This window comes from Dendrobates tinctorius, unplaced genomic scaffold (genome assembly GCF_039654945.1).
Source record: "Dendrobates tinctorius isolate UK_male_01 unplaced genomic scaffold, ASM3965494v1 ptg000017l, whole genome shotgun sequence".
Taxonomy (NCBI): Eukaryota; Metazoa; Chordata; class Amphibia; order Anura; family Dendrobatidae; genus Dendrobates; species Dendrobates tinctorius.
In genome coordinates this window covers 11991940-12016622 of record NW_027361685.1, presented here as the reverse complement: position 1 = coordinate 12016622, position 24683 = coordinate 11991940, and the positions used below count along the sequence as shown (strand labels likewise).

Here is a 24683-nt window from a genome sequence, read left to right as displayed (position 1 = left end):
AGGGCCCTCACTCCTCTTGGTATTTGTTATAATCTACTGTATGTGATTATTGTTATGCTGTAATGTCTATTGTCTGTACAAATCCCCTCTGAAATGTAAAGTGCTGCGGAATATGTCGGCGCTATAAAAATAAAATTTATTATTATTATTATTATAACTGGTCTGCCTCTCCCTCGGTGGACCCGCCCGTGTCCAGACTGTCTAATAGCACGGTTCTCCCGCTTTCAGGTGTGGCGTCTTTAAAGGATTCTAATGATAGAATTATAGAATCCCTGGCGAAGTCTGCCTTCGAAGCGGCTTCGACGGCGGTATGCCCAATCTTTGCTTCATCTTGGGCAGCAAAGGCCATAGCTACTTGGGCAGAGGATCTTCGTCAGGGCATCCTAGAGAAAGCACAACCAGATCGATTGGCCGATCCCGCCAATCAGATTTCCCATGCGGGGGATTATCTGCTTTCTGCTTCTTTGGATGCCGCATCCTGCACAGTTCAGGCGTCAAGCAACGTCGTGGCAATCCGACGTACAATTTGGCTCAAAGCTTGGCAGGCGGACTTGTCATCTAAAAAGTCTCTTACTAATCTGCCTTTTCAGGGAGTACGCCTCTTTGGATCCCAATTGGACCAGATTATTAAGGACGCCACCGGAGGCACGAGTTCCCTCCTCCCTCAGTCCAAGCCTCGCAGACCTCCACTAAGGCGTCAGTTTCGACCCTTTCGGGCTTTCCGCCGTTTCAATACGGCGGAGACATCCTCCAACCAACAAAGGCCGCAGGCACGCCAAGATAGGAAGAAAGTTTCATTCAGACCCACTCCCTCCTGGCGATCCCACTCTTCACAGGGCAGACCATCCAGATCCAGATCTGGACGGTCCACTTCAGCATGACTATCCTCTGACTCCCGAGGGTCCCTTCCAATTGGGAGGTCGACTCTTGTTCTTCAAGGACGTCTGGCTGGCCTCAGTAGAGGACACCTCGGTCAGGGAGGTCGTATCGTCAGGATACAAGATAGAGTTCGTCTCTCTTCCACGGGATCGTGTTTTCAAATCCCGTCCTCCAAAAGATCCAGCCTTGATCCCGGGGTTCTTTACGGCCATCGCCTCTCTCCTCAGTTCCGGGGTGATTGTGCCCGTTCCCGAATCGGAGCGGTTCACAGGGTTTTATTCAAACCTATTCGTGGTGCCGAAAAAAGACGGGACGGTTCGACCCATCTTGGATCTCAAGCGGCTCAACAAGAGAGTCCGTCTTCGCCGCTTCTGGATGGAGTCGGTTCGTTCGGTAATCGCTTCCATGGAGGAGCAGGAATTCATGTGTTCAATAGACATCCAAGATGCCTATCTACATGTTTCCATATTCTCCGGACATCAGAAGTTCCTGCGTTTTGCGGTTCGCCAGGAACATTATCAGTTCGTTGCGCTGCCCTTCGGTCTCGCCACCGCTCCCAGAGTCTTCACGAAGATCATGGCTGCATTGATGGCCTTGTTGAGGATCAGAGGTCTCGTTCTTTTTCCGTACCTCAACGATATTCTGATCAAAGCTCCCTCTTTTCACCAGGCGCGCCTAAGTTTGAAGATCGTCCAAGACACTCTTTCCAATTTCGGGTGGATCGTCAACAGGAAAAAGTCCTGTCTGGTTCCTTCTCAACGCCTTGTGTTTCTGGGCCTACTGTTCGACACTCGTCGGTCAAGGGTCTTTCTCCCACGAGAGAAGATTCTCTCCCTGCAGCAGGATGTACGATCGCTGCAGACCACACGATATCCGTCCCTCCGAACAACCATGAGGGTCCTGGGAAAGATGGTGGCGGCGATAGAGGCAGTTCCCTTTGCCCAATTTCATGCCAGACCTCTCCAACACGCCATTCTGTCAAGGAGGAACAGGTCTGCTCTGTCCCTGGATCACCCTGTTCGTCTTTCATGCCGGATCAAGCGGTCTCTCAACTGGTGGTTGACGTCATCTCTCATCCTCTTGGGGCGGTCTTTTCTTCCCATTCACTGGCAGATTGTAACAACGGATGCCAGCCTCCTCAGATGGGGGGCAGTGTTCCGCAATCACACTGTTCAGGGTCGTTGGTCGACTCAGGAATCAGCCCTGCCGATCAACGTCCCAGAGATACAAGCAATTTATCTGGCTCTCGTCCACTGGGAGAGGCTCCTCAGGGGCCTGCCTATCCGCATTCAGACAGACAATGCCACAGCGGTGGCATATGTCAACCGCCAAGGAGGAACACGGAGTGCCTCAGCCCTGGCAGAAGTGTCCAAGATCCTTCAGTGGGCAGAGATTTCGGTACCGACAATCTCCGCGGTACACATTCCCGGCGTGGACAACTGGGCCGCCGATTTTCTCAGCCGCGAGGGTCTCGCGGCAGGAGAGTGGTCCCTACATCCGGAGGTGTTTCTTCAGCTTTGCCGTCGTTGGGGGACCCCGGATGTAGATCTGCTAGCCTCTCACCTCAACAGGAAAGTCCCACAGTTTGTATCCAGGGCTCGAGATCCTCTCGCAGTGGGCGCCGACGCTCTGGCCATTCCTTGGTCGCAGTTCGAGCTCCCCTACCTGTTCCCTCCCCTGCCCCTATTTCCCAAGCTGTTGAAGAAGATCAAAGCAGAAGGAATTCCAGTCATTCTCATCGCCCCGAATTGGCCCAGAAGGTCTTGGTTCGCGGACATTGTCAACCTTCTCGCGGACGCCCCCTGGAAGCTTCCAGACAGGGCAGATCTGCTGTCTCAAGGCCCGTTTTGCCACCCCAATTCTCGGCCGCTCAATTTAACGGCGTGGCTGTTGAGACCGAGGTTTTGAAACGAGCAGGATTCTCCGGTCGAGTAATTCATACCATGATCCGAGCCAGGAAGCCATCGTCTTCCAAGATTTACTACCGTACTTGGGAGGCCTATTTCACTTGGTGTGAGGCCAATAACATCGCGCCCATGTGCTTTTCGCTCCCTTCCGTTCTGGCGTTTCTTCAGGCAGGGCTGGATGCGGGGCTTGCTCTCAGTTCCTTGAAGGGTCAAGTTTCGGCGCTGTCCATTTTATTTCAGAAGACGTTGGCCTCCCGCCCTCAGGTCAAAACCTTTCTTCAGGGCGTGGCTCACACGGCTCCTCCGTACCAAGCGCCCGTGGATCCATGGGATCTTAATTTGGTTCTTGAGGTTCTGCAAGGTTCTCCTTTTGAACCTCTCAGGGATGTTTCCCTTTCTCTCTTTTCTTGGAAGGTAGCTTTCCGGGTGGCCATCACTTCCATCCGGCGCGTGTCGGAATTAGCGGCTCTTTCTTGCCGCTCTCCTTTCTTGGTACTTCACCAGGACAAGGTAGTTCTACGGCCTCCGCCCTCTTTTCTTCCGAAGGTGGTGTCCTCCTTTCACCTCAATGAGGATATTGTTCTGCCGTCCTTCTGTCCAAGTCCTACTCACCCTCGGGAGCGGTCCCTGAACAAGCTGGATCTGGTCAGGGCGATGAGAATCTATCTGTCTAGGACGACTTCCTTGCGGAAGACAGACTCTCTTTTCATCATTCCAGATGGGGCGCAGAAAGGTCACCCGGCCTCCAAGGCTACTATTGCTCGCTGGATCAGATCGGCAATTTTGGAGGCCTACCGGGTTAAGCATCGAGTGGCCCCTCCGGGGATCAGAGCGCACTCTACCCGGGCAGTTGGTGCTTCCTGGGCAGTACGACACAGAGCCTCCACGCTGCAGCTTTGCAAAGCTGCAACCTGGTCATCGGTTCCCACGTTTGTGAAATTCTACAAGGTCCACACCTACGCTTCGGTGGATGCCAGCCTAGGTAGGAGGATTCTGCAGGCAGCGGTGGTGAGTCCACTGGCCTGATGGAAGTTTGTTTCCCACCCCAGGGACTGCTTTGGGACGTCCCATGGTCTCTGTGTCCCCCAATAAGGCGAACGAGAAAACAGGATTTTTGGGTTGCTTACCGTAAAATCTGTTTCTCGGAGCCTTTATTGGGGGACACAGCACCCTCCCATGTTCTACAACTCCTGTTCTTACTTTGGTTGATTGGTTACAGTTGAGTTGTTTGTTCTGTTCTCAATCTGTTCTGTTACTTCTCCTACTGCTTTCTCACTAACTGAGGAAATTCCCTGCCGGTCGGTGGGGTGTACACTGCGGAGGAGGAGCTAACCTTTTTTTGCATAGTGTCAGCCTCCTAGTGGCAGCAGCATACACCCATGGTCTCTGTGTCCCCCAATGAAGGCTCCAAGAAACAGATTTTACGGTAAGCAACCCAAAAATCCTGTTTTTTTTCGACAAAAATGATCTTTTTACCCCCAATTGTTATTTTCCCAAGAGCAACAGGACCCCAATAGTTATTGTGCAATTCGTCTTGAGTACAATACGTGGGGGTAAACCACTATTTGGGCGCATGGCAGAGCTCGGAAGGGAAGCAGCGCCATTTGACCTTTTTGGCTGGAATTGAGATCGGACGCCATGTCGCGTTTGGAAAGCCCCTGATGTGCCAAAACAGTGGAAACCCCCCATTTCTAACTCTAACCCTAGCCCTAATGGGAAAATGGAAATATTTTTATTTTTTATTTTATTATTTTTCCCTAACTAAGGGGGTGATAACGGGGGGTTTGATTTACTATTTATGGCAGGTTTTTATGTTTGGCGACTGTCGCATGCTAAAAGATGCTTTTTATTGTAAAAATAGTTTTTGCATCACCACATATTGAGAGCTATAATTTTTCCATATTTTGACCCACAGAGTCATGTGAGATCTTATTTTTTGCGAGACGAGTTGACGTTTTTATTGGTACCATTTTCGGGCTTGTGACATTTTTTGATCGCTTTTTATTCCGATTTGTGGGACGCAGAATGAACAAAAACCAGCGTTTCATGAATTTCTTTTGGGGGGTGCGTTTACACTGTTCTGCGTGCGGTAAAATTGATAAAGCAGTTTTATTCTTCGTGTCAGTACGGTTACAGTGATACCTCATTTATGTCTTTTTTTATGTTTTGGCGCTTTTATGCACTGAAAACAATTTTATATAAAAAATAATTATTCTGTGAGCTATAACTTTTTTATTTTTTCGCTGATGATGCTGTATGGTGGCTCGTTTTTTGCGGGACAAGATGACGTTTTCAGCGGTACCATGGTTATTTATATCCGTCTTTTTGATCGCGCGTTATTTCACTTTTTGTTCGGCAGTATGATGATAAAGCATTATTTTTTGCTTCGTTTTTTATTTTTTAAGAGGTTCAATAAAGGGGTTAATTAGTGGGACAGTTTTATAGGGCGGATCGTTACGGATGCAGCGATACCAAATATGTGTACTTTTATTTATTTATTTTTTAAAAAAAATGAATTTATTAGGGAATATATATATATATTTTTTAAATTTATTTAGCGATTTTTTTTTTTTTTTATAAATTATTTTTACACTTTTTTTTTAAACTTTATTACATTGTCCCAGGGAGGACATAACTGTCATGTGACAGATCGCAGATCTGTCACATCACAGATCGCTGTGAAAGATCAGCGATCTGTCACAGGCAGTGCTGCAGGCTTCCTCATGCTGGCGCTTTGCAGCCATGAGGAAGCCGCCTCCCTGCAGGCCCCCGAAGGTCCCCGCCACCAATTTGGATTCGGGGACCTGCAGGGAAGGAGACCCCCGCAGCAGTGCTGCACATCGCGCTGCTGTGGGGGTCTCAGGGAAGCACGGAGGGAGCCTCCTTGCCGATGCTTCCCTAAACCCCCGGTACACTGCGAACGTGTTTGATCGCAGTGTGCCAGGAGTTAACGTGTCGGGGGCGGTCCGTGACCGCCCCTGACACATAGTGTCGGGTGTCAGCTGTGATAATCAGCTGACACCCGGCCACGATCAGCTGCATTCCCCCCGTGAGCGCAGCTGATCGTGCTAGACGTACTATTCCGTCCTTGGGACTTAGGTCCCAGGTCACATGGACGGAATAGTACGTCTAATGTAGGAAAGGTGTTAATATCGGCTTTTTCTGGAGTTTTTCCTGTAATATGGGAAAGCCTAAGGCCAGAAATAAACCCCATAAATCACTGTACATGGAGACTTTGGGATCAGATCATTTCTGTCCGCGCTGATTGTGGAAACTAAAAATCTTCTCTAAAAGCCTCAAACTTCTGTGTGTGACTCAGAGCTAAGATCTAACGTGATAGAAGATTCCAGTGCGGGGAAGACGGGAAACCTTCATATAGACGGCCGGTGGGGATGGAGTCAGTGACCGACTCTGGCCAAATCTATTTCTAGAGCCGCACTAGAAGATGAAGATGTCGTCCTCATCATGAAGGAGTTATTTCTCATGTCGCGTGTAATGAATCTCTCCTGCAGTATTGCTGATGCCGATTCCAGTGTCGGTAATGAGACGAGAATTAGCATTATGGAAGATGAGTCTATGAGGAACGTGTTCAGCTGCCGACTCCGAGGAGGAAACTGCTTGTTGTCTGTGGCCTAAATATATAGGTTTTATTAGTAGATGTCAGGGAAGAAAACTAAACCCTGTAAAATAATAAATCTCCTCATATGTTTCCCTTATTATCTCCAGTAATTGTATTATTACACAGGATTCTTATGATGTTACATTGGATCATCTTCTTCTCATTCAGGTCTCTACAATATTGGATCCTCTCAGTGAAGATCTTCTACAAAAGAGAGTTTTCCTGATTTACCCATAAAGGATGGATATGGACAGAGACAAGATGATGGAGAGGATGTTACACCTCACCCTAGAGATCCTCTTCCGTCTCACTGGAGAGGTGAGAGATTCTGATGACGTCACATTACATCATTCTTATCTATGGGAATAACAGATGGACAGAACTGGAGAGGTGAGGACTCTGGAAATGTCTGTAGTGAGATTTATTAATGTGTCTCTCCATAACCAGGATTACACAGTGGTGAGGAAGACCTCTAGTGATCGCTGTCAGGACCCTGTGTCTGAGGGACGGGGACGACCACTGAGCCCAATCACGGGGCCTCCATCTCACCCCCTGACCCATGAGGACATCAATGACCAGAAGATCCTAGAACTCCTCTACAAGATGATTGAGCTGCTGACTGGAGAGGTGACACTGCTGGGAATGCTGGGACATTACACAGTAACACTATGAAGGGATCGGGGGGATGACGGTATCATTGTATGTGTCAGGTTCCTATAAGGTGTCAGGATGTCGCTGTCTATTTCTCCTTGGAGGAGTGGGAGTATTTAGAAGGACACAGAGATCTGTACAAGAATGTCATAATGGAGGTTCGCCAGCCCCTCACATCTCCAGGTAATAGACAGGACTAAATACACATGGCCTATAATTATCTGTATGTAGAGAATGAATTCAGTCCCTGTATGTGTTTCCTCCAGATCTATCCAGTAAGAGGACAACACCAGAGAGATGTCCCCGTCCTCTTTTTCCACAGGACTGTAAGCAAGAAGATCCCAGTGCTCCTCAGGAACATCAGGTAGATGGAGAGAAGGTGTCAGGAGATCTCCCCTATGATGTGTAGACGGCTGTGAAGGTCTTGTGCTCAGTCTTGTTTTATCCACCAGTATTATATGTTTTATACTTGTGTAATGAGAACGGTGGAGATGGCAGGATTAGAGCTGATCATAGATGGGACTTCTCCATCTGTCGGTGACTTTTACAATATTTGTTTCAGGGTGAAGATCTGACCCATATTAATACTACAGAGACCTATGTGAGAGATGATGAGTGGTGTAAAGAGGAAATTCCCACATATGACTACCCAGGTGAGTAGTAACCACTGAATGCAGAGAAGTCACAGATTCCTCTCAGTCACCGGCTGTGGCTGCTTTATCGGTGGTGTAGTCCGGCCGTATTACCATGATCACCATTTTGCCTCTAGACCACAAAATTCTCCGCCATCCAAAACTGTTCAAATGAAATAAACTGGGAAACTGAAACCTGCGTATCTCAGAAAGGAAACCAATTTCTGTCAGTGTCCAAGGATAATTATCTGTCACCACTTGTGCAGGGCCCAACTAGAGGGACGGCCCTTCTGGACTTAATTTTAAGCAACAGGCCAGATAGAATAACAGAAGTACGAGTCGATGGATGTGATGAACAGCGGTAGTTATCCCACCGCTGCCACCAATATGTGACGAACAGCCCACCGTTGGGCAGAGATGCAGGAACTGGTCTTTGATCATCAGGTCCCGTAGCTGCTCAAAGGATTCAAACCGACAATCCGTGGATCCACTGGTCAAAGTGGGTCCTGAGTCCTTGCACTACATCACTGTAGCTATCATGTGGGCCACGTTGGAGGTGTCGGAACTTCTTTCGGTATACCTCAGGTGTCAGCCGATATTTGGCGATCAGCGCCTCCTTTATGGCGCGATAGTCATCATCATGCGCTTGCGGAAGAGAAGCAAATGCCTCCAGAGCTTTGCCTTTTAGCCCTGGGGTCAAGTACCTGGCCCATTGGTCTTCGGGCAGTCGGTACTGTCTGCAGGCTTTCTCAAAGGCTCGCAGAAACGTGTCCAAGTCCCCGTCCTTTTCCATCACGGGAAAATGCTCTGGCTGGGGTTTAGGAGTCTGGACGCTGCTGGGCTCACCGCTTCGGGCTGTGGGGGTATGCCCCCCTTGTCGGAGCATCTCCAGCTCATGGGCTCTCTGAGCCTCAGCTTGGCGCTCAGCTCTCTCCGCCTCTCGCTCGGCTCTCTCAGCCTGGGCCTGGCGCTCGGCTTGGGCCTCCTGCCGATATTGCTGGATCAGCCTCCCCCGTGCCTCACTGTCTTCGGCAGGGAGTGCGTCCAAGGCCTCTTGCAGGTAGGGTTCCAGCGTGCTCTGATTGAATGTGGGGCCAGCGCTCATGAGTGGAGCCTCTGCTGCAGCCCCATTGCCACTTGGGCCAACGTCTGCGCCCGCTGGATTCTGGTCGTTGTCCAGCTGCACTAGACCCGCGATCATTTGATCTTTGGTTCCGCCTGCGGCGTCTATGCCTCAGTACGTGCATAACCCAGTAAGGGTGTCCTTTTTCTGCTGCTGATACCACTCCACTCTCATCTGCGCCATGGTTGCCAAATAAAAGATAGAAAAGAAAAACAAAGAAACGGGAGGGGATACTTGCAAGTACACACTAATGTCTCAGGACTAGTAACCACTGAGTCTGTTCTCCAAAACCTATGATGCAGGATTCCCGCAGGAACCGTGTAGGTTTTTAGTGAGAGGAATGATTGCTCAAACCAAATCACTAATGCTCTAGGATTATCCCACCGCTCTGCCACCAATATGTGATGAACAGCGGTAGTTATCCCACCGCTGCCACCAATATGTGACAAACAGCCCACCGCTGCTCGTCCGATACGGCGACTGACGGGGGTCCCGCTGCCACCAAAACGCGACGGACAGCGGACCCTGTGTCACCACTATGTCACAGTCCCACCACTGACACGGGTGTATCAGCGGACGGAGGGACGAGACACACTGCCGGCACACGGCTATCACAGGCACAGTGGGGGCTTATCTTAGTTATCCCACCACTGGCACCATGTGACCAAAAATATCCAGCAAGCTAATCTCTCTCTACAATTTGCCGCAGGGGAGTATTTTGGGTGTACATCCCACTTCCTCAGTTCCACTTCGGAACTCGCAGCTCTCCGGCGCCCCCCTTACCCTCAGGTCAGTCAGGGAACTGCACCTAGGATAATTGGTTGCCGGACGGGCTGCCTGTTGTGAACCGGCAATTAGGCTTCTGCAGTAAGGGAATTATCAATGCTGTGGCAGCAGCCCCTCATTCAGCAATATAAGACCCTTCTGTACTGCCAGCAAGCCGCAATAGCCATACACAACGTGCTGCCACCAGACACAGTTACTTAATTCACAGTGTTAAATTAAGAGGGTCCGTGGCAAACCCCTTGAATTAGTAGCGATTATCTATCAAAGGCGTATAGTTCGATTCTTAGAGCATGGAGGCAGACTAAATATCAAATCATTTATTTTCCGAAAGAGGACAGTGATTACAGATAAGTTGCTATAAAGTTGAGACATTAATTATGTACAGTTACAAATATAAAATAAAAGATGGATGAACATAGAAAGTACACTCACGGTTGTTCATGGCTCTTTAGGCAAAACCATGCGGCGGAGAAAGAAGGCGGAGCCACACATCTCCACTCATCTGGAGTTCTTGTCAGCACGAGGATTGGAGCCCTCCTCTGCTGGTTTTGCCAAGGGAATGCCTTATAGACTCTGCGATGTGACATCACGGAGAGGTGCATTCTGGGTTAATCCCACCTCTCTCATCCAAGTTATAATTTGGCTACAAAACTTAGATTAGCTATAACTTTATGGGAGAAGCTGGTATGGACTCATCAGTGGTATCATGTTTCCCAGCATAATGAGCCCATCAAGAAAACATCAAACATCTATGCGATATGACCGTCCATTTGGGAGCAAATCATATCTCAGGGTCTGGACATGTTAGAACTGCGGAAGTGACACTGTAGCGGAGCTGGGACCGCTCAGATTACCAAAAGATGATTTTCATATCTCTACTTTGTACGGTTTTCGCAGGGCAGGCTCTTAAAGGTTTACTTCTAACCTTGATTTCAGACAAAGACCCTTTTCCCGAACTTTTTTTTTTTCTTTCAGTTGAGGCTGAGAGAAGCCAAATGGTGTGACAGGAAGTGTCCTGGTTTATAGCACTTGGGGGGAAGGGAAACTACTACAGTGTACCATGTAACTCAGAAGGGGAAGAGAGGGGGCTGCAGCCCCACTGCCAGGCTGGCAGTTTTCAATGTCATAGAATGCCGGATTTTTCTGGAAAGTTCCAACCGAAAACATCATATCTTGTAGACATTGTACATCACAATGGGCACCTAGGGAACAGTGAGCACAAATTAATACAATTCCACTTGTCCTTCAGTAAGGTGCCCTGGAAGGGGGTTACAAAAACGCTGGATTTCAGGAAAGCAAAGTTTGATGAGCTTAGATAGGACCTTCGCCAAATTGATTGGGACAATGTCCTCAAAAATAGGAGCACAGAAAATAAATGGGAAATATTTAAATCAGTTTTACACACCCACTGCGAGCTAGCCATACCGTACAGAAATAAAAGGGCTAGGAACAGGAGAACACCAATGTGGCTAAATAAGGATGTAAAAAGGGCAATAAATAACAAGAACAAGGCATTTAGGAAGCTAAAACAAGAAGGCCATGAAGAAGCATTAAAAAGTTATAGAGAAAAAAATAAAATGTGTAAAAAACAAATACATTTAGCAAAAGTGGAAACTGAGAGACTCATTGCTAAGGAAAGTAAAACAAACCCCAAACTATTCTTTAATTATATAGACAGTAAAATGATTAAAATTGATGGTGTCGGCCCTTTAAAGAACAATGAGGGTGAAATCATAGAGAGCGGTATGGGAAAAGCAAATGTTTTAAATACTTTTTTCTCAACAGTGTTCACACAGGAAAGGATTTGCCAGAGGAAATGCAGAGTGATAATGTAAACTCCCCATTAAGTATTACCTGCCTAACCCAGGAAGAAGTGCAGAACCGCCTTAGTAAGATTAAAATTGTCAAATCACCAGGCCCTGATGGCATTCACCCTCGGGGATTAAGGGAGCTAAGTAATGTGATAGACAGGCCTCTATTCCTTATATTTAAAGACTCTATAGAAACAGGGTCTGTTCCTTTTGATTGGCGGCAAGCAAATGTGGTACCAATATTCAAAAAGGGGTGTAAAAGGGAACCTGAAAACTATAGGCCGGTAAGCTTAACATCTGTTGTGGGTAAAATTTTTGAAGGGTTTCTAAGGGATACCATTATGGAATATCTCAATGTTAATAAATGTTTAACTCCATATCAGCATGGATTTATGAAGGATCGCTCCTGTCAGACTAACCTGATCAGCTTCTATGAGGATGTAAGCTCTCAAATGGACCAAGCAGAATCATTGGATGTCATTTATCTTGACTTCTCTAAAGCATTTGACACTGTCCCACATAAAAGATTGGTAAGTAAGATGAGAAATCTTGGGCTAGGGGAAAATGTGTGTAGATGGGTAGGTTGCTGGCTTAGTGATAGAAAACAAAGAGTGGTTATTAATGGGGCACACTCAGATTGGGCCAGGGTTACTAGTGGGGTACCATAGGGGTCTGTATTGGGCCCCCTACTATTTAATATATTTATTAATGATCTAGTGGATGGCTTACACAGTAAAATATCAGTATTTGCAGATGATGCAAAACTATGTAAGGTAGTTAACACAAAGGAGGACAGTTTGCAACTACAGACAGATTTGAGTAAATTGGAGAATCGGGCTGAAAAATGGCAAATGAGGTTTAACACAGATAAGTGTAAGGTTATGCACATGGGAAGGAGAAACAGATGCTACAATTACTTACTAAATGGGAAACTGCTGGGGAAATCAGACATGGAAAAAATAGGGTCATGGGATGCATTAGAAGAGGTCTGGGGGGGGCGTGGCCTGAGCGGCATGTGAGGAAGACGTGTGCCCGCTGAGCTCCCGCATATACCTGCTTAATTCAGCCGTTCTGTCCCCACAGCACGGCTAGTTTAACCCCTGGAGGCTGCACCGGAGACGGTAGACACCGCGGGGCACCGGAGATCGCTGCTTCACCCCAGGATATGGGGAAAAGAGGTCAGAGAAGGGTGGCAGGAGAGGCCGGAGCGGGGAGCCAAGATGGCGCCGCTGCCGCAGCGCGTGCCTTAGAGGAGGCCGCAGAAGACAGCGCAGCTAGGAACAGGGCAGTGGCGGCCAGGCTGCAGCACTTTGCCCGCACGGCCGAGGCAGAGCAGGAGTCTCTCCAGGATTCTGATATGGACCAGGAGACTGTGGCAGAGGACATGAGCCCGGGAATGGGGGAGGAGGAGGAGGCTACCCATGCCAGAGTGCAGGGGGGGAAGGGAGCTGAGCCTAGCTGGAGTGATCTGGTGGAAAGAAATAAACAGCACCTCACAGCCTTGCAACTACAAGTTCCAGACGAGCCCACCAACAAAGATGTAATTCTGGCAGTGGTGCACTGTGGGACTGTGATCTCACATGTCCTGACACAACTGGGCTTTCTGCAGGAGTCCATGCAGACTGTGCGACATGAACTGCACAGTGTTAGAGACAGAACAAGCCAGCTGGAAAAACGTATGGGTGCTGTGGAGAATTCGGCCTCTGACTCAGGACAGCATTGTACAGAGCTCAAGAAGGACATGGCAGCTGTCTGGGCTAAAACTGACAACCTTGAAAATAGATCCAGAAGGAATAATGTTCGTATTGTGGGCATGCCAGAGCGCTGTGAGGGAAAGAATCCTACTGCCTTCATTGAAACATGGCTTAAGGAATAAGTAGGTGAGGACAATCTAACACACCTATATGCAGTGGAAAGAGCACACAGAGTCCCGACTCGGGCCCCCCCCGGTCATCCACCAAGACCTGTGCTGGCTAAAATCCTCCATTATAGAGATAGAGACGTTATCCTTAGATACTCAAGAGAACACCCTGACCTTACAATAGAAGGATCCAGAGTCTCCTTTTACCCGGACTTTTCGCCGGAAGTTCAGAAGATGAGAGCGAAGTTCACAGACATCAAGAAGCGTCTGAGAGCCTGTGGCGTCAAGTACTCCATGTTTTTCCCGGCTAAACTGCGTGTTGAGGCCTGGAATAAAACCCACTTTTTTCTGGACCCCAGGGAAGCCGTGGACTGGTTGGACCTTAACGAGTGACAGTTGAGGAAGGAGGGGAAGGAGCAGGAATGTGGCTGATGGTATCTTGGCTCGCTCAGTTATTATGGAGCCTTGCGGTTGAAGTCTGCGGTCCTGAGGCAATGGACTGCCTAAGAAGTTATATTTTTGTTTATTCTTATATTACTCTGTTATATGCTGTTTTTTAAGAATTTGTGGTCCTTATGGGGCCTTGGTCTGAATACGGATAAGGAAAAATGCAAAGTGCTGTGGGGTTATATCCTGTCAAATGCGGGTAGTGAAAAGGAACTGAAGCGCCTGCTGAATGGGGTGGAAGGGTTCGACAGCACCCTTACTTGTTGCACCCTTGGTTCAGCCCAAGGAATTGTTGGAGGGTGTTCTTTGGGGGGAGGGGGGAGGGATTAGGTTCAAAATGTCCTTTGGCATACTTGTACATTTCAATATTGGCTATGGTACGGCCGGGGGGGAGATGGTAGGCAATATGCTATGGTACGATAATGGCTGACTTTAAGATACTTAGTTGGAATATCAGGGGGTTAAAGTCGCCGGTAAAACGACAGGCCATATTCTCCTTCATAACGGACCAGAAGCCGGTGGTTGTTTGTTTGCAGGAGACGCATCTCACACAGGAGACGCTGGGAATCCTGGATAAGAGATGGGTACAGGCGGGCTTTCACTCTACTCATTCCCAATACTCTAGGGGGGTTAGTATATTGATTCACTCCAGGACTCAATTTAAGTGTCACCGGGTGGTGGTGGACACAGAGGGGCAATTTGTTCTTCTATCTTGTACAATCTTTTCTACCTCACTGGTGTTGATATCTATATATATATACCTCCGCCATATAGCAGTAGAGTTATCTATGAAGTTCTTGCCATTCTGAGAGATTTTCCGGGGGTTCCGCATATGGTGGTGGGAGATTTTAATAATATTCTGGATTCACACTGGGACAGGGGTAGCCATGAACCTTTGAGGCTGGGAGGTAATCTTACGCCATTTGGGGTGCTTGTGCGGGAGATAGCTTTGACCGACTTGTGGAGATGCCGTAACCCTGGTGTCCGTCAATTCTTGTGCTTCTCCTCTACTCACTCCTCCCTGTCTCGCATCGATCTGGCCCTGGGTGATGATCTTATGCTGGGAAAAACTTTAGAGGTTAAATATCTGGCGCGAACGGTATCTGATCATTCGCCTGTTTCAGTCATGCTTGGGGGGGCGGGAACAGGAGGAGTGATAGACCTCTCTGGCGCCTCAACCCGTTTTGGCTACAGCTAATCGATAAGAATAACGGCTTTATCCCTGAGTTGCAGGAATATCTTAGTTTTAATAGAGGCTCGACTTCTAGTGGGATCGTCTGGGAGGCCTTAAAGGCGTACTTAAGGGGAATGTACATACGAGAGATTTCTAAAATAAAGACCGCCTCCAGGGCAAAATCACAACTTGTATTCAAGGAACTGGAAGATGCGGAAAGGGCCCTTGCAACACAGAGCACACCTGCCACTCAGAAGCGGTTGGGGGAGGCGCAGTCAAAGGTGACCAAACAGACATTAGAGGCGGCGGCGCAAAAACGGCTGTTTCAGTCTACTCAATATTTTGAGAGTGGGGAAAGTGTGGGGCATTTGCTTTCTGTCGTGACATCGGCACAGAGAGGGTCTGCGACTATAGCGGGTCTTCAGGATGTGAATGGGCGACTACTCACTGACGCACCGGGGATTTTAAAAATTCTGGAGACTTTTTATGCTGACTTATATTCCTCACATGCTAGAGCCCCGACAGAGGATGTTGTTGCCTTTTTGGAGGCTGCCAATCTCCCAAGGCTGACTCCTGAGGACAGACACTTTCTAGATAGACCTCTAAGTCTGGACGAGTTGGAGGAGGCTCTGGGAACCATGTCCAATGGTAAGGCACCTGGGGTAGATGGGTTGCCAGCTGAGGTGTACAAACGGTATAGAACGGTGTTGCTCCCTGCTCTATTGACAGTGTTTAATGATAGTTTGGAACGGGGTGTTCTCCCACCGTCTATGCGAGAAGCTGTCATTGCCGTGCTGTTGAAGAAGGATAAGGATCCAACTCTGCCCGCGTCGTATAGGCCCATCTCCCTCTTGACGCTAGACATTAAACTTTTAGGGAAGGTCCTGGCCATTCGACTCTCAAAAGTAGTAGCTGTGTTGATACACCCCGATCAGACGGGGTTTATGCCCAACAAATCGACGGCTATGAATATTAGGAGATTATACCTGAATATGCAGGTGAGGGCTGATAATGCCGGGAAGAGGGTGGTTCTGTCCCTAGACGCCGCTAAGGCATTTGATAGTGTGGAGTGGGACTATTTATGGGCGACGCTTCACTGTATGGGCTTTGGCCCGGGCTTTATTGGCTGGGTCAAGCTCTTGTACTCGGAGCCGAGTGCACGGCTGAGGGCTAATGGTCAGTTGTCTGACCCTTTTTCACTTCATAGAGGAACAAGGCAGGGATGCCCTTTATCCCCGCTGCTGTTTGCTTTCGCGGTGGAGCCATTGGCCTCGAGGATAAGATCGGATGCTGGCATAGAGGGATTCCGGTATGGGAACATGAGGAGAAGGTAGCATTATATGCGGATGACCTGTTGTTATTTTTAGCGGACGCGGACAGATCATTACAAAACACGATGACACTTCTTGGGGCGTTTGGGGAGGTCTCGGGTCTGGTTATTAACTGGGAGAAGTCTGCGCTCCTCCCACTGGACTCATGCTCCTGCAGTGTGGTAGGTGTGCCGGTTGCAACGTCCCTCCAATATTTGGGCATAAGAATATCCAATAAGCTGACAGACTATGAGAGCCTAAATCTTGTTCCGCTGTTGGACAGGATCAAACAGAAGGTTAAGGCCTGGGCAAAGTTACACCTCTCTGTTGTGGGAAGAGTGAATCTGTTGAAGATGGTAGTTATGCCGCAACTATTATATGTCCTTCATAACTCCCCTGTCTGGCTTCCCCAGAACAGGTTTCATAAAATTAATATGATTTTTAGAGAGCTCATCTGGCTGAAACAAGGCGCGAGAATTAAACTTGAACACTTGCAAAAACCTAAAGAAGAGGGGGACTTGCGTTGCCCAACCCATGGCTTTATTTTCTGTCTTCCCAATGCCAGCATGTAGCGGGAGGAATGGAGGGCGAGTTGGTGGATCTGGTGGGAGGTCAGAAGATCCTTCAATTTCTAGTGGGGCGGGGATCACTGGTGTCGAGTCTGGAGTCGGGTAGATTTCGATCCCTTGCACTCAGGTTCCCTACGGTGCTTCTAATGGTTAGGGTATGGGATAAGCTGAGGCAGCTGAGAGGAATACGCGGTCTTACAAAGTACTCCCCCATATGGGACAATCAGCATTTGCCATGCATGAAAACGCTCAGAGGCTTTGCTCACTGGAGGCGGATTGGCATATGGTGGGTGTCGCAGCTGGTGGAGGGAGTGGTCTTTAAAACTTTTGAGCAATTGGGACGGGAATTTCCCCTCCAACGCTCTATGTTTTATCAATATTTGCAGCTGCGTCACGCGTATATGGTGCAGAGCAAAAAAGTTGACCTAACCGTACACTGTGACGTCATTGTCCATAGGCTTGGTATGCAGGGGTCCACCAGGGGACTGATTTCGATGGTGTATGGTGGCTTACTTGGACAGGTCCTGTCAAGGCATCCTATTGGTGCACTGACAAAGTGGGAACAACAGCTGGGTACGATATCAGCGGAACAGTGGGACTCGATTCTACAGATGATTCCCAGATTATCTCTTAATGAGCCTGGCCGCCTGTCTCAGTTATATATCCTCTATAGGACATACAGGTCTCCCGAATGGTTGTTCAGTAGAGGGTTATGGTTGGATTCGAGGTGCCCCAGGTGCACGATGGATAATGCGGACATTTTACATACGATGTGGACATGCTCTTGCCTGCAAATATTCTGGATCGTGGTCCTTAGCCTTATACACTTGGTCACGGGACAGGATATTCCCAGGGACCCCACGGTTTGTGTTTTGGGCTATGTTGATGAGGTGGGAGGGGATCAATACCTTAAAATTGCTGTGGCCAGAATGCTATTTGTGGCCCGAAAGCTGATAGCTTATCACTGGATTTCTGCCAAAATCCCCTCAAGAAAAGAATACATTAATAGGTTGAACCAAATATTATATAGGGAAAAATTTGTGTACCTCAGGAGGGGTGTGCCGCATATTTTTGGGAAAATTTGAGAGGGATGGTTGAAGGTTCCCGGCCTGGCTGCCTCAAATCTCCTAGATTAATGGGTGGGCCCTGAAGGTGGTCTCCTGTCGGTTGCTAATCGTCATCTCTCCTATGATATTGTTGTATGATGGAATTGGGTTTATTCGCTATGCACCAGTATATATGCCATCGGACAAAGGGAGGGGGGTGTTATGGGGGAAGGGAATGTTTGACAACATGTTGTAAGTTGTACATGCCTGTCATTTCTAAAACTTTTAATAAAAACTATCTGATTAAAAAAAAAAAAGAAGAGGTCTGGGGACACGAGATGAAAACGTAATTCTCCCTCTGTACAAATCACTCGTCAGACCACACTTGGAGTATTGTGTGCAATTTTGGATGCCGGTGCTCAAGAAAGACATTACTGAACTTGAAAGGGTTCAAAGGCGGGCTACTAAAATGATAAATGGAGTTGGTTCATTACAATACCCAGAAAGGTTATCAAAATTAGGTCTGTTTGGATCGCCCCCTGTTGTTGGCAGGGCAGGGCCGTAGGGTACTCGGTACCGGGCCCGTTGATCTCAATGGGAGTTGTCACGGCAGCTGTGACCCGGTCCATGGCCCTGGGCGTCCATTGTAAAAGGAAGATTGCAAGTGCGTTCAGATAATGTTTAAAGTTTATGAGTGGATGATTCGTGACGCCACCTGTGGTGCTCAGCAATGGAGATGTTAAGCCGACGCTGCAGACAGATCCTCTGGGACAGATGGTGTGGTGCAGCAATGATGTTGTGGCCCTCCACAGGTAGGGCTGTAGTCCCAGGGCACAGTAGATGAAGAGATAGGGAAGAGACGTAGATGGTGCAGTGTTAAGCACAGAGATGTAGCAGTGTTGAGTGTGTTGGCGCAGGAATAAGCGGAGGACACCAGGGCATGTAGTTCCAAAGCTTTACTCACAGTCTGTTGTGCGTACAGGTGCCCGCATCCGTGCCGTTTCCTCCAGGTCAGGAGCTCAGCCAACTTCCAGGCAAGATGAAGCACTCCGTTCCAACACTCCGCCAACATATGCCTTTCCTGAACGTCTCCCTTCTAGCACCTATTTGAAGTACTCACAGTACTGAGTTACACTGGAGTTCCTCCTTTTAGATGTTCTTTGAACTCAACTTGTACGGCAGACAGCTGTAGCCTGCTTCGGGGACTCCTTGCTACTAAGTCCCAGCTCACTCAAGTTGCTGTTGTGCCCCCAAGTCTTGTGTGGGAATAAAGTGGTGACAACTTCTATTCCTCCGGTGTCTGCTGCAGGACCATTAGTATTCATACAACCTCGGGGACCTTACCCCGGCCTTGCGCTTAGAACTTGAGGAAGGGCTCTGCTCTAACCCTAGTCCTTAGTTCTCTTCTCCTTACGCTCCATACAAAACAATCTTTCTTATGGAGAATTAGGCTTTCTGAATATCTCTTTCCTGTGCCAGCAGACCCAGGTCACTGAGGTCTGCTGCAGCACTTCCTTCAATCCATGCCACTCAGGGGATCTCCTCTCACCAACTGCTCCTGAATCCTATCTTCCCCGCTCTTTGGTGCAGACTAAACTCCACCCACCTCCCAGCACTCTTCGTGTTCCAAGCAGGGAGCCACCAAAGGTGCTTTGCTACACTACTATGTTGTGTGGGATGCAGGTGTTGGAGTGTGGTCAGGTGTCTCCACCTTACCTGGATGGTGGGGTACCACACCTCAGGAGGAGGTGCAGTACCTCTGTGGCGACTGAACCCTCAGGGGCGCCACATATTTACTCTAGAAAAGAGAAGACTTAGGCGAGACCTAATACATATGTACAAGTATATCAGAGGGCAATACAGAGATCTCTCCAATGAACTGTTTGTACCAAGGACTGTGACAAGAGCAAGGGGGCATTCTGTTCGTTTGGAGGAAAGACAATTTCTGCACCAGCACAGAAGAGGGTTCTTCACGGTTAGAGCAGTGAGGCTCTGGAATTCTCTTCCTGAGGAAGTGGTGATGGCCAACTCACTGAATGAATGTAAGAAAGGAATGGATGCTTTTCTTGTGAGTAACAGTATAGAAGGTTACGAATAACAGAATATTATAGGTAGATGGTTGACCCAGCTTAGGGGAAGGAATTTTTTTCCCTATGGAGAAAATTGGCTTCTACTCTGTGGGGTTTTTGCCTTCCCCAGGATCAACAATGCAGAACAGCTGCACTAAAAATAGGCTGAACTAGATGGACATAAGGTCTTCCTTCAGCCTTCAAAACTATGTTACTAGCTTACTTTGGGCATTGAAAGCCCTTTTCTATTGAACTTACAACGTGGAGGTTCCACTTGGTATTAGAAGATGCTGACCGTTACCTGCCCAGATCTGTAACTATAAAGCCAAATGACAGCGTACGTGGAATGTGCTGAGAATATAGAAAATCACTTGAAGAAAGGTATTATGCTGGGCCTGTAAGAGAAAGCAGAGGGTAATGATGCTGTTGGCTTCCTAGAATCCTGAGATCTTATCGGATGAATCTTCTTCTCCCTCTGTTTCTCCATTGACAGATGATGGACCTGAGTGGGGACATGTTTTTTGTGAGATGAGAATTGGTATTATTTTCGCCTACATAACATTGATTGGTTTCTTTATATTTGATATTTGGGAGGCAGAATGAACAAACAGTTGAACACCACACACTACTGGTTCATCCAACAAGGTTTTCTATTAGACTGTGAACTGTCATTGTCTTGGTAAATAATTAAAGATTTTTACATAGCTTGCCATTTTTATGGACAGTTTAAGTAGAAATGTTCAAAAATATAAAACTCAAGGCTGGGAAATAATTATAATTTTGCGCTGGTTGCAGATATGCTCTAAGCGTCTTGTCTCTATAATATGATCAAGTAATATTAACAATATAAGCAAGAGGTGTTAAATTACCTTCTTCCCACATTGTAGGGTGTCGATCGTATAGAGGTGCTGCAATACTCAAATTCTTGAGTGGAAAATATCCATAGACGAGATATGGCACACGATCTAGAAAAGCGGTGCCTTGAAAAATGTCTATACAGTTATGGCCAAAAGTATTGACACCCCTGCAATTCTGTCAGATAATACTCAGTTTCTTCCTGAAAATGATTGCAAATGCAAATTCTTTGGTATTATTATCTTCATTTAATTTGTCTTAAATGAAAAAACACAAAAAGAATTGTCCTAAAGCCAAATTGGATATAATTCCACACCAAGCATAAAAAAGAGGGTGGACAAAAGTATTGGCACTGTTCGAAAAATCATGTGATGCTTCTCTAATTTGTGTAATTAACAGCACCTGTAACTTACCTGTGGCACCTAACAGGTGTTGGCAATAACTAAATCACACTTGCAGCCAGTTGACATGGATTAAAGTTGACTCAACCTCTGTCCTGTGTCCTTGTGTGTACCACATTGAGCATGGAGAAAAGAAAGAAGACCAAAGAACTGTCTGAGGACTTGAGAAACCAAATTGTGAGGAAGCATGAGCAATCTCAAAGCTACAAGTCCATCTCCAAAGACCTGAATGTTCCTGTGTCTACCATGAGCAGTGTCATCAAGAAGTTTAAAGCCCATGGCACTGTGGCTAACCTCCCTAGATGTGGACGGAAAAGAAAAATTGACAAGAGATTTCATCACAAGATTGTGCGGATGTTGGATAAAGAGCCTCGACTAACATCCAAACAAGTTCAAGCTGCCCTGCAGTCCGAGGGTACAACAGTGTCAACTAGAGTTGAGCGATACCAGCCGATACTTGAAAATATCGGATCGGAATGGATCGGCCGATCTTAAAAAAAAGTATCGGTATCGCCGATTCCGATACCGGGAACCAATGCAAGTCAATGGGGCCAAAATATCGGAATTAAAAAAAAACCTTTCTTTCCTTGTAGGTTAATTCTACATGAAGAAAAACAACTAAGAATAATGTAGAATGTATTGTGGGAGGTGGAGGAGACATTAAAGCCATAGAGGTTTAGCCCAATCAAATGGAATAGCAGGAATTAAACTTTTTTTTTAAAGATGTTAGGAGTTACAAAGATATTGACTATGTTAGCCTCATTTATATTTTGCCAGACATGTATGTCTTCTTCTTCTTTCTTCTTCTTTCTTATTCTTCTTCCTTTTTTTTACCTTCTTCTTCTTCTTATTCCTTTTTTTACATTCTTCTTCTTCTTCTTCCTCCTTTTTTTACATTCTTCTACTTCCTTTTTTTACATTCTTCTTCTTCCTTTTTTTACATTCTTCTTCTTATTCCTTTTTTTACATTCTTCTTCTTCCTTTTTTAAATTCTTCTACTTCCTTTTTTTACATTCTTCTTCTTCTTCTTCCTTTTCTTACATTCTTCATATTCTTCTTATTCAACAATTATTATTCTACATATTCAACTTCTTCATCTTCTTCCTATTCTTCTTCATCATATTCTTGTTTGTGTCAGGCATTCCTGTAGTTGTTATCTGGAAAAGTTAGAAGTTTACACCTTCCGTTCTGCCTGTCACAAAAGATTTACAACAGGATTTGTCCGCGTTCAGTTTGGCCTGCAGCAGCAGGCCTTTTCCAGGGGCACCACGAGGAGGAACGGACTCACCCCCATACACTGCTTAGTCTTCTTCTGCTTATAAATAAGATAATATCATTTGCTCAGAGTATTAGTCTTATGCTTAATGTTCTTCTGCTTTGTTTTTTTTATGCTTCTTGGTCTTCTCTCTCTTGTTGTTCTGCATCTTGGTGGTTGTCTTCCTGTTCTTTGTCCTCTTGAACCAGCTGACGGTACTGGCACCGGGAGGGGCAGCAGAAGGAACAAGAGCCAATGGCACTACCGAGGACCAGCTGACGGTGCTGGAACCCGGTTACTAAGCAGGAGGTACCTGTGCTACAAAGCACTACCAAGGACCAGCAGACGTTGCCGGAACTCGGATACCGAGATGGAGGCACCTAGGCCAAAGGCTCTGACGAGAACCAGCTGACGGTGCTGGAACCCGGAGGGGTAGCATAAGCTGCAAGAGCAAATGGAAATAGCGAGGACCAGCTGACAGTGCTGGCACCCGGAGGGGCAGCAGAAGGAATAAGAGCCAATGGCACAACCAAGGACCAGCTGACGGTGCTGGAACCCGGTTACTAAGCAGGAGGTACCTGTGCTACAAAGCACTACCAAGGACCAGCAGACGTTGCCGGAACTCGGATACCGAGATGGAGGCACCTAGGCCAAAGGCTCTGCCGAGAACCAGCTGACGGTGCAGGAACCCGGAGGGGTAGCATAAGCTGCAAGAGCAAATGGAAATAGCGAGGACCAGCTGACAGTGCTGGCACCCGGAGGGGCAGCAGAAGGAATAAGAGCCAATGGCACAACCGAGGACCAGCTGACGGTGCTGGAACACGGTTACTAAGCAGGAGGTACCTGTGCTACAAAGCACTACCAAGGACCAGCAGACGTTGCCGGAACTCGGATACCGAGATGGAGGCACCTAGGCCAAAGGCTCTGACGAGAACCAGCTGACGGTGCTGGAACACGGAGGGGTATCAGAAGTTACCCCTGAAAAGCAAAGTTGGCATGCCGCAAGCTGGCCGCAGTTACCGAATCACACAGTCCTACAGGGGGTGCTTGTCCTACTGGCACTATGGAACAAGCCTTTCTTACCAGAACCCGCAGTCCACATAGGAAGCACCTAAACTGCTGGCACCCTAGCCTCGGCTAACCCAACCGCAACACGACATGGCAACTTGGGGTGGCAAACTGACATTGACACTTCCCGGAAACAGCAGGCAGGGCTGGAACCAAGCTGGGCAGGAGGGAGTACCCGTGCCAAAGTCAGTTATGAGCAGCAACTGGCGATGTTGGAGCCCAGGACAAGCACTTAGCAGGCTGAGGCCTGATGTGCTGTCAATTGGGAGGCAGCAGGACAGATTGCCATCAAAACAGCAGGGGAACAGCTGACGTTACTGAACCCCACAAACACAGGAGCTAGTGTTTTACTCTGTGAAGACGGCACTTCCGAGCAACAACTGGCTGTGTTGAAGCCCAGGGACAAGCACGGAGCAGGCTGAGGCTGCATTGAAGAAATTTTAAGATCGGTTGTAGACTACTAATTTGAACCAAGCTCCACTTAGGCCTGTGGCTTCACTGATTTTCGTATTTCCCCTGTCCTCCAACCCCGCCAGTTACAGCTCCGAAGTGGCGTCTGCACAATCCACACTTGTTCCTGTGTTACAGGTGTTCAGTCCGGTCAGTTAATCCCCTGATGTGTGTCCGGCAATGTCGCCTGCTCTGTCCACATTCCCATAATGGGAATGTGGACAGAGCAGGCGACATTGCCGGACACACATCAGGGGATTAACTGACCGGACTGAACACCTGTAACACAGGAACAAGTGTGGATTGTGCAGACGCCACTTCGGAGCTGTAACTGGCGGGGTTGGAGGACAGGGGAAATACGAGAGACAGTGGAGCCACAGGCCTAATTGGAGCACGGTTAAAAATCAGTAGTGGTATGACTGTGTAGGCAGCAGGAGACTTTGCCATCTACACAGCAGGGGATCAGCTGACGTTACTGAACCCCACTGAGACACGGGAGCAAGTGTCTCTTTCCGTGTGGACGGCACTTCCGAACTACAACTGGCTGTGTTGAAGCCCAGGAAATAGGATGGTGTAGGCAGAGGCCTACTGTATTTTGAATGAGGTGACAGCAGGAGAGACTGCCATCCACACAGCAGGGGATCAGCTGACGTTACTGAACCCCACTGAGACACGGGAGCAAGTGTCTCTTTCCGTGTGGACGGCACTTCCGAACTACAACTGGCTGTGTTGAAGCCCAGGAAATAGGAGGGTGTAGGCAGAGGCCTACT

The 24683-nt window shown here is 47.7% G+C and overlaps 1 protein-coding gene across 1 annotated transcript in view; it reads left to right on the top strand.

The window, feature by feature from the left end:
• Positions 1-24683, top strand: part of LOC141082442 (uncharacterized) — a 138390-nt gene that overhangs the window by 99795 nt on the left and 13912 nt on the right. The window contains exons 2-5 of the mRNA XM_073566383.1: positions 6853-7032; positions 7116-7239; positions 7323-7420; positions 7619-7709. Of these exons, the coding sequence (XP_073422484.1) occupies positions 6853-7032; positions 7116-7239; positions 7323-7420; positions 7619-7709 (493 nt within the window). The remainder of the gene's footprint in view (positions 1-6852; positions 7033-7115; positions 7240-7322; positions 7421-7618; positions 7710-24683) is intronic.